This window comes from Mizuhopecten yessoensis, unplaced genomic scaffold, assembly GCF_002113885.1.
Source record: "Mizuhopecten yessoensis strain PY_sf001 unplaced genomic scaffold, ASM211388v2 scaffold10913, whole genome shotgun sequence".
In the NCBI taxonomy this organism is placed as follows: Eukaryota; Metazoa; Mollusca; class Bivalvia; order Pectinida; family Pectinidae; genus Mizuhopecten; species Mizuhopecten yessoensis.
The window spans coordinates 466,255-476,591 of NW_018408784.1; the positions used below are offsets into that span (position 1 = coordinate 466,255).

The 10,337-nt window shown below is 34.4% G+C and overlaps 2 protein-coding genes across 5 annotated transcripts in view; one reads left to right on the plus strand and one right to left on the minus strand.

Moving 5' to 3' along the window:
• LOC110463526 (cilia- and flagella-associated protein 70-like) overlaps positions 1–4,539 on the minus strand; it is a 30,140-nt gene extending 25,601 nt beyond the window's left edge. For 3 of the 4 annotated variants that reach the window (XM_021518170.1, XM_021518169.1, XM_021518168.1), the window contains exons 1-8: positions 4,502–4,539; positions 3,303–3,408; positions 2,854–3,040; positions 2,361–2,459; positions 2,090–2,172; positions 1,565–1,741; positions 1,138–1,265; positions 323–472 (exon numbers count right to left, since the gene is read on the minus strand). In XM_021518170.1, coding sequence (XP_021373845.1) covers positions 323–472; positions 1,138–1,265; positions 1,565–1,741; positions 2,090–2,172; positions 2,361–2,459; positions 2,854–3,040; positions 3,303–3,374 — 896 coding nt within the window. In that variant the 5' untranslated portion in view covers positions 3,375–3,408; positions 4,502–4,539. The other variant, XM_021518167.1, reaches the window with a different exon arrangement.
• A 35-nt stretch (positions 4,540–4,574) lies between these two features.
• LOC110463508 (D-tyrosyl-tRNA(Tyr) deacylase 1-like) lies at positions 4,575–10,337 on the plus strand. Its single transcript, XM_021518147.1, has 6 exons — positions 4,575–4,693; positions 5,672–5,762; positions 6,150–6,252; positions 6,765–6,897; positions 7,281–7,366; positions 8,691–10,337. The coding sequence occupies exons 1-6, from the start codon at positions 4,648–4,650 to the stop codon at positions 8,874–8,876; spliced, it is 645 nt and encodes a 214-aa protein (XP_021373822.1). The 5' UTR covers positions 4,575–4,647; the 3' UTR covers positions 8,877–10,337.

Consider the following 10,337-nt stretch of genomic DNA (forward strand, 5'->3'; position numbering starts at 1 on the left):
TTTTTTATTATTATTTTTTTTTTATTAAATGTCTATTCTTAAGCCTTGTATAGCCATTTACGTACTGCTCATTTGTTTATGTCAATTTCAGTGTTCTATATATTTTTAAGAACCAGGTATGAATATGCATTGTCGGATACCAACGGCTGATTTCGCTTCGGTACTCACTCACCATGATGAGTGAGTACCGAAACGAAATCAGCCGTGGGTATCCAAAGAAGATGAATATGTAGAGTTGTAAGTTCATAAATTGAAACAAACCTCTTCAGGTTGAAAACAATTATCCAAATGTTTAACATTTGCTTAACATAACAAAGCTTACCTCTTGACAGCCGAGTTTTCCATGTAGCATCTCCTCTCTGTGTTCCAAGGAACTCGGAGCTTCTCGGACTCAGAAATCATCCTGTGATCTCTGTCCTCTTTGGCCCGGAGTTCACCGTCCTCGTCTTCAATACTGTCACTGGCGATGTAGCTGTAACACACCAATAGATTGATATTATCAAATATAAAAATCCTTAAGCAATAGTGACAAAAACAATTAGAACTTTGCTAAATGAACACAGATGTCATACGATTTAGGAAAATAGAATGAAAATTCATGTTATGTGATGCCAAAGGCCTTGACACCATTCAACAGTAGACATTTAAATTAATCAAACCAAAAACAAGCAGGAAAGCAACTTATTTTCCGGAATTATTTAACTATTATAAGTAAGTTCACTTAAAAGAAAAATAAGAGTGAGAAGCTAATTTCAATGACATCTTCACCATTTTTTTCCCAGATGATTAATAAGAGAATTTGATATTTGTAAATTAAGTGGCTGAATGAAAATTATTCTACTAGTTCTCTATTCAAATTATTAGTAGATATGTAGCAGCAGAATTATAAACTATTCACTACTTTCTCTCAGATGTATGTATGAACATTTTCCTATCTTATTTCATTGTACCCCAGTTCTGTAATACACATGTAATAGTTAGTGGTAATGATTTTTTCAGCTGTGTGAACTTTTCATTTCTTTTCAAATCCTATCAATTTTGAACATAATGCATAACCATGTCTGAGAAAAAATAAAGTTTATTTGTTGAACTTATTGAATATAGCAATTTGTTATTAGTTTCAGACATTCTACCTACCATTCAGGAATATAAACAGCATTGGCTTGGGCTGATCCTGGCATGGCCCACTTCTTCTGTTTGTTTGGAATTTCCTTGTCAGCACCTGGCTTCAGTGCTCCACCGGCGAAGATTATTGGTGCCTCTTTCTGCAACAAATATCATAAAAATATGAACCACAGATATGATATTTTTTTTATCACTTCTAGATTATATAACCAATCAATGAACACTTATCCATTTAGTGCTATTTTAAATTTTCATAATATAGATAATTCAATAATAATTTAAAGATAAGAAGATTTTAAATACAATTCAACATCAATATACATGTATACAGTACCTGTAATTAATTGAAATCCATGGATTTCTTCAAGATTCATTCTTATTAAAATCACAACTGGATCAATTTTTTTTTTTAAAGAACATAAATTTCTTTCAAACTGACCTCAGCAGTGACTGGGATGGGCAGTGCCGCAGCGTAGCAGTACTGGGATCCAGCCAGTGTCCAGGACTCAGGAGGGGACAACAGAGACTCCATGGTTATGGTCATCAAGTTCCCTGTGCTTGCCTGGGGAGAGTCCATCAGTGGCTCGTTGACGGAGACAACAACATCCAGCTCAGGCTAAAATAGAAAAACAGATTTTTTTTTATCAAAGCGTTGAACAGCAATTCGTATTATGATCATTAAAGTTTTTTCCCCTCATATATCACCTTAACGTTACCTACCACATGCCATGTTTTTTGCCCTACATAGATACAATGCGTAACAATATTCAGTAAATTTGACATAACATAAAGTGAAAACCTACATACATGGTAATTATTTCTCAATTTTGCGTGATTCAAATATCCTTAAGGAAACTTAAATACACAAAACAAAAGAATTGATTAATTTTTTGTGAAGTTTTCATCAGCTTTTTGATATTTGTATGGTACTATCCAATAAACAGTAATTCTGGCTGAGACTGACCTTGGCATGTTCAGGAGGGATTCCTTCCAGAGGTGAGCCCGGAAGGGGGTTGACCACCAATGTATACTTGTGTTTTGTTTCACCTGTTCCGAAATCAAGTCATGATAAATTAATGACATACATCTAATTATTACAGTTTTATTCTTTCTTTTAAGAGTTATAAAAAAGAAGTAAAGATATATTTGAGGTGTTTTCATTTGAGAATTAAGAATGAAACATAGAATAATAGTTCAAAACTAGGAGATTTTTTATTTTTATTTTTTTTACAAACCTTTGACAAGTGGCAGTAGATCAACAGTACACTGTCCCAACAAAGCTGTCTTTTCTTCCTTCTGTTTCTTTTCTTTAGGCAATCCTTCAATAACTGTCACTGTAATGATATTTATTTGATTAATGGTTTGTACTGAAAAGGTGAACCCTCATTCCAAAAATTTTAAAATCTGAAGATCTGCACCAAAAATTAGATGTTTAAATCTGCAAAGAATCCTTTACCAACATACAATGTACCGATATGTCATACTGTTTTTGAGATTTATGATTGAATTAACAATAAAAGGAACTAATAATGATCTATAATAACCATGTTAATTTGATTTTATACCTTAAATAATCACTAGCAACAGATTGTGTTGTGAAAAAAATGTACTCTGCATTAAATTTTGTCCTGAAATTATTCTGTATTACTAATATTAATATTCAAAAACCATGTTTATTCAATTTTATACTTAATTAAGATTTTCAGAAAAAAGGATGGTTGTACTTACAGACAACTGGTTTGTGTGCAATTTCATCCAGGGCCAGTGGATCATCGTAGGTACAGTTAATGGTGGTGCTGAAGTTGAGTTCGGCAGGGACATCGGGAGAACACTCCACTTTGGGAGAATCTCCAAGGGTCTTCTCTCCAAACTCTACCTTTACCATCACTTGTACACTGTCAGCCTTTGTTCCTTTCTATAAGGCAAAATGATGATTTCATTGCTAATTTCTAGTTATAAACAAGTGCTGCAGTGTAAATAACAAGACTTGATTCCATGACTGATTAAAGAATTCAAAACTGATTTTAGAGGAATAATGGCACAAGTAATAGCTTCATTGAATAAAAACGGTACAATAGGCAAATAAAAGTAGGCTGGAGTATCAAAAGAAACCTAAGCTTATGGATTTTTTAACTGACTAAAAAATACAAAAGGGATATAGACTATTTTCTACTTACCATGTTCCTGGCCCTCAGGACAGTGATAGTAATCGGCTCTGGAGGCCGGGTTTGTACACTGTCTTGGTCCATTTTGTTAGTTTTTCACTTTCAAAATAATAAATTCCTGCAAAGAAAATATTTTTTCCCCATGAATACATTACATGTATATATATTTCAATTAGATACTGAATGAAACTGATTTGATCACTCTATTGATTTTAAAAGAATGAAGTAATGCATATTGATTCCCATTGAACAATTCTGTTCTTTAAAAGACCACCAGATCAACAGCTGATCTCCTTTTAATTTGTCACGATATGACCTCTGCTGCTGCAAACGAAAAAAAAAAAAAAACAGAAGTCCCTTTATAGTGATTTCATTTACAATTTAACACTAGGTTAACACTTTGATCATTTTTTTCTCTTTTATATGGTAGGAATGTATTATGATAAGAAAAAGGCTATTTGATCACCAGCTATAAACTGTACTCTGGTAACTTCTATACCCTAATCAATTAAAATCAACAGTACAATACTGCACTTGTGATAATGGATGGTTACAGACATCATTCTGTGATATGATGGGACTGAGAGGTAAACACAACATACAACCTTTGCGACAGTCAGCACTGACAGCAGGACAGTCAGCAGGATTAACATACAATTTTCTACCAAAAGGCAAGGAGTCAAAGTACTAATACTGTGATAAATCTGTGATTATTATGCAATTGAAATCTGTGATTATAATATGTGATATTTGTACCTGTATCATGCTTTTACCGAATAAATATTATTATTATTAATTAAGGAATGTGATACAAGTTCATAAACTAATTATAATTATTGATGATCAAATGGCATGTTAGAGTCTACATTCATTTCATACCATTATCACTGATTATCATTATTTCGAAGTAATAACTTCATGAGAGAATCAATAAAAATTTCACAAAATGTGGTAATCATTTGCATTTTACGATATCGAACTCGTTCACAAATAATTACCCTGTTCCCAGGAGATGGGGGGGATGGCTGTCAACAAGTCTCGAATGCAACTTATTACAATACTCACGATAAAACCAGTATAATCGAGTGCTGATTGTATTTATCGATGCTAGTTCTTTCCTCTATACAACAATTGTTAAATTATACACATCACGGCAGCCATAAACCATATATAAACCACAACAAATGATAACTATTTGCAGTAGACAGTACCTGTGCTTCCCGCCGTTCCCTTGGTGACAGTGACAGATAAGCGAGACTTCCGTTTCCGGTTTGTAGTGACACACGCGAGTAGTGACACATGTAGGTCGATCCGATGTGAAAGGTTTACAAAAAATAAAGTCGATTAAACCTTTTCAATGATGAAAGCATTAATTCAAAGAGTTACGCAAGCTAAAGTTACAGGTATGTTATTGTTCAAATGTTTCAAGTATAAAATACAAACTTTGTTCTGACAGGTCTTTAAGACTGTCAACACCGTCTACTTTCACTTCATTGGTTCTACAGGTCAGCAGGTTATATGTCCTTAAAATTACATTTTACATTTACCAAATGTAATTTTTTGGCAGGATAACAAAAAGCAACATTTAAAAAATACTTAATGTCATTACTGTGAGTGTCAGATATCAGAATGGGATTTCTAAAATGAAATAATGATGATTGTGTTTTGCTGTCTTTTTTGAGTCATTTCTTGTCTTGAAACAGTGACAAATAAAATTAAATGTTTGTGGTTGTGAACTGGAATAAATTAAACTTTTTGTATCATGCGGGTAGCACCTGACATGACACCTCTCTGTTTAAATGTGCTAGTTAAATTTTAAAAATCCTTTATCAGGAGCAGTCATTATCCTTAGGGAGTATGTAGTGGAACGTGACTTAGTCAATTGCTGTAGCACAGTTGGTTTGAGCATCTGTTAAGAGTTTGGAGGTCTGGGGCTCAAACCCTTGTCTGTGTATGGCATTTTACCTTTCTTGTTAGTTGTTACATTTGGCTCTCAAATAAATATACCGGGTATATTTATTTGAGAGCCTAATTGAGAGCCAATTCACTCACTCACTGCAGAGATGGTATCTACGGTCGTGTGTGTCTTTGGGGTACTTATAGACTTTGTTGAATGAGAGAGGAATGTGGTGAAACTTGACTGGATTGATCAACTTGACCAGTAAGCTCATTTTGTTAGAGCATCTCTCTGAAGTTCTGAGGTCTGACTCGAACTTGCAACCCTTCGGTCACAAGCCCGGCGTCCTACCACTAGACTACCGTGTCTCCTAATGTACATGAAGCAGATGGGTTGTATTCTGCTACTGAAAATCAAGCAATGAAGACTTTTTTCTATTGCAGTGTTTTATTTTATTCAATAGCTATCAATTTTTACATTTCAGTTGATGGAGAAACTGTAAGTTCTATTGGGAAGGGACTATGTGTGCTGATTGGAATCACCCATAAAGACTCGCCAAAGGAGATGGAATACATGTAAATATGTTAATTGTGAACAAAATTATAAACAAATGAAAAAAGGAGGAAAGGATAATTAAACTTCACAAATCTGAAAAGCATACACGGCTGTTTGTTGTATAAATGCATTTGAATATGTCTTAATACCTGATAGTGCAAATATATTGCAAAAATGTAAATTTCATATTTAAAATATCAATTGTGAACTTATTACAAAAAATTATTCAATAATTTTGATCATGAAAGTAATAAAGAAAAGACGCATAATATATAAAGTGATATAATGAAAGATGTTACAGATATTTTGAAATATAAAATAGACCTGAATAGTTTCAAAAATTTCAGATTTTAGTGACATGGTTCTCTGTAAGTGAAAAATCATTTTAAAAGGTGTTTGTGTTTCAGGGTGAGAAAAATTCTCAATCTAAGATTATTTGATGATGATCAAGGAAAGAGATGGGCTAAAAATGTTATGGAGAAAAACTTTGAGGTTCTATGTGTGAGTCAGGTAAGTGATACTTCGGTGCTTAAAATTGTTGATTTGTGTTGATAATGTATCTTTTTAACATTGGCCAGTTTCTGCAGTTTTGAATTATTATTCTATTATAAATGAGAAGTTTTAGGTTTTTAGCTCACCTGCTCGAAATTCCAAACCTATAGCCATGTATACAATTGCAGGGCATCAAGAGACAAACACAATCATGATAAAAGAATTGACCCTGGGGTCTGGCCCCACCTCTAGGGAATTGATTTCTGAGTCATAACTTTAAAACAGTTGAGATCCTCATCTCCATAACCATAGAAACATTGCTGGGCATTAAAAGACGAACACATTCATGATATTAGTATTAACTCTTGTGTCTGGCATCCCACCTAGCCCTTGGGACTTAATTTCTGGGCCATAACTTTGAAATTATTGAAATCAACATCCAATAGCCAAATGTAGTATACCATTGCTACAGGCCCTCTGGCCCTCTTGATTTTTATTTATGATTATAACCCATGGTCATTTCTTTGCAGTTCACCCTATGTACGATATTGAAGGGAAACAGGCCAGACTTCCATGCTGCGATGGCTCCAGAACAGTCTCAGGAGTTTTACGCTGAATTTGTCAAACAAATGGGAGAAACATACGATCCATCAAAAATCAAAGGTTGTTTTTGTTGGGAAGTCGAAATTTGTTTAAACAAAATTAATAAATGTTCATTATCATTTTAGTTGTATAACCCACAGCATTAAGTTTCAATAAGTTTTTTTTCAGCATTTACATATGTATACATTTACAATATGTACTTTCAATTCCTTGTCTTCCATTTAATTCCTGGTTTCTTTTGGATAAGTTTTGTTTTACTTTTATTCAATTGTTCTTTATGTCAGTTGTCATATGGCACACTGTGTCAGAAAGTCTCAACATTAATTTGAATATTAGAATTATTAATAATGATAGGATCTTGAGAAAGGTTCAGCAGAAATTGATCATTGCTGCTAGATATAATTGATGTTTATTACTTGATGACAGTGTCTGCTTTATTGTAGATGGAGTATTTGGAGCCTATATGCAGGTACATATACAGAATGATGGACCAGTAACGATACCCTTAGAAACTCCTATCTCTCTCCAGGTAAGTCAAGCAACAGTTCGCGATACCTGTCCAACATTTTACACAAAAAAAAATCTACTCTTAAAGGAATTGATTGTGTTGTTAGGGTATTTCAGAAAGTTTCAGACATCTGTCTGGTGATTTAAGTTACAAACTATTTATTTTCTTCCACTCTACAAGATACATGTGTTCCATGGGGAACACCCATCTGAGATAATACTTACCATTATCAGGTGTGACAACACTTTTCTAACAGGGTTAGACACTAACTGTTTTTGCTTGGTAGTCCACTGGACTAGTTGAATATATTATTTACTTGTCCTTTGTCAATGTAACTAGTCCAAGATTTCCTGATAAGGAAACATCACGATCTACAGCACAAAACATCAAAAGTAGGGGACTTAAAATAACAACTGCCATAAAAATATGGTAAAGGTTTTGGAAATGTTTTGACAATTATCATGCAATTTATCTATTTTAAGCAGTTTTTTAAAACGGAATATTCTTATTTAAGAATCATGTTTTACACAAGTCGAAAGGACCAGTTAGGTTAGATGATTCACTAGTCCTTGCTGAAATCTACTAGTCCAGGACTAACGGACTAGTGTTAGTGTCGACCCTTGTGGAAGTGTGTAATATATATTTTTCTAGTATGAAATATACTTGTATCGCCCTAGGGTTGAGACAAAAGGATTTCCCTATCATAACAAGTGTGCAATGTCACATCAACAATGCATTCAATTAACCAAATGTCAAAGTCACATATATGCCAAGTCTAACAAAGTCTGAGAAAAAGAATCACTCCCTCTCCCTCNGGGGGGGGGGGGGGGGGGGGGGGGGGGGGGGGGGGGGGGGGGCTCAACCCTTTGGGGAACATCTTCCATCTCACATCAAAGGGGGTGAAAAATCCTGTTCATCCCAAGTAGGTGCACCTCCTGATTAAGTTTATATTGCACCATAGCATGGTAACGCCAGGGTAAACTGATTAGATTTGGGCAGTCAACAGGCAGAGTTAAAGGGACAAAGGTCACACTTAACAACTTCTGAAATAAAAATCAATAAACAAGATATATCTAAATTAGTTCTCTACACCACATTATAGCATTAAGTTCTAGACCTGATTAGGGTTTGGTGGTCATCTGTCAAGTCAAAGGGTCACACAGTTTTAAAACAAAATCCTTGTGTGCATAGTATTGGGGAACGAGGAGCATATGTATATGAGCCCTGCTGAATTTGTTATTTTGCCTGAAAATAGTTCATACATTATAACTGGTTTATAACATTAACATATAAGATTAGTAACATGTCTTTAGTGAATTATAAGTCTATATTTTAATTTTAACAGGAAGAAGGAAAGAAGCAAAAGAAGTGGAATAATCCGAAAAACCAGTCGTCCAATGCTTCCAAAAGCACACCTGTACAACAACAAAGTAGCGTACCTGTATCAGGGCCAGAGGTGTCATGTGAAGGAGCAGAAGCCATGTCTAGTGAACCTCAGGGTGGAACAGAGTCCCAGCAGGACCAGAGCTGACCCTAGGAGTTATATAGACACTGCAAAGTGGAATCTTGTTTGTCTGGAGATGCTGTGTGTGATAGAACATTGCCCCTATACATGTAATCACCTACATGTAGTGTATGAAGTCTGGAGGGCCAAGAACGAACAGTCATATCATGATGATAGTCATGATACACCAAATGTTAGACATGGGATGTTTGCGTGTGACTAAAGACATGTTTATCTTGCTGGAAACATTTCTATGAGCCTTTTCCAGATGACTACAACAGCAGTGTAACAGTTTTGGAAATTGTATGCTGATTGAAAGTGGATTTCTCGACCAAATACCTGTACCCATATTGACAAGGTTCCCATGTACAGAGAACATTGTACTTTAAATTTAAATTTTATTTATCAATTACTATGTCGGATCTGTGCCTAGTGCTTCACCCTAGCAAACATCTTAATTATTGGACAAACTTCTAGTACCACAAACAGGGAGAATTCATGTAAAATTTCTCTAAAGATTTGTTTTTTGATATTCAAAATGACCTAAGGCTAAGTTCAAAGTTGAGAATGTGTGTGCATAATTATTTGGTAAAATGTGCTCTAATTGGTTGGCAGTTTGACAGATAAATGGATTCTAATGAGACTGACAATATTCATACAATTTAACCAAATCTGTGCATGATATCAGACAGGTGTATATTGTTTCACCCCGGCAGTACTCTTGTTATACATTACAAAGATATGTCTGCTTTTTTTGCGGTAACCAATGACAGTGTTGAACTGAAGACTTTAAAACATGTTTTTTTTTGGTCCTTTGGCATATTATTTGCTGTTTTCATCATAATCCATTTTAACTCATTCACCCCTGAAGATACATTTGAACTCTTCCAAATCAAAGGTTGGACACATGATTTTAGACATATTGTTGTGGATCTGGCGCAAAGTATTTCATCGTGTTTGATATGACCATTTATAAAGAATGAGTCATATTCCAATGACAAAATGTTTTCTCCAATACAGATGAAATTATCTTAAAACAAACAATGGGTTGTTTTGTATTCTTTTCAACTATACTACATGTACTAATTTTATTTTTTAGGTAATCTGTGTTGAAATCTCGTGTGACTTACTGCAGTCGTCTTTTGTCTCTCATTGTACCTCATCCATCCATTTACATGCACATTTCCAAGTTCTCAAAAACAGCTGAATTGATTTCAGTAAAATTGCAAAAAACTTCAAAACTGAATAGTGTGGTTCCCCCTCCCTCCCAAACCTTAGGGGTGTGGTCATAAGATGTAAAATAAAATATAACATTGAAAAATGTTTTCTTCAGCACCAAATATGCTAGAATCAAACACCTTTTTTATGGATGGAAATGTCCTCAGATGCTTTAGTAAAATTATGAATTTCATTACCCAAGTTTGGCTATTCCAATTAGGCAAGTATTAAATTTTTTTGACAAAACGAAGATTTGTTTGTTTGTTTGTG

Excerpts from the sequence above, each read along its gene's own strand:
- LOC110463508 (XM_021518147.1), top strand. The coding sequence starts at position 4,648 with ATGATGAAAGCATTAATTCAAAGAGTTACGCAAGCTAAAGTTACAG. Across the intron at positions 6,253-6,764 it reads AGGTTCTATGTGTGAGTCAG|TTCACCCTATGTACGATATT; the intron begins GTAAGTGATACT and ends ATTTCTTTGCAG. Across the intron at positions 7,367-8,690 it reads AAACTCCTATCTCTCTCCAG|GAAGAAGGAAAGAAGCAAAA; the intron begins GTAAGTCAAGCA and ends TAATTTTAACAG.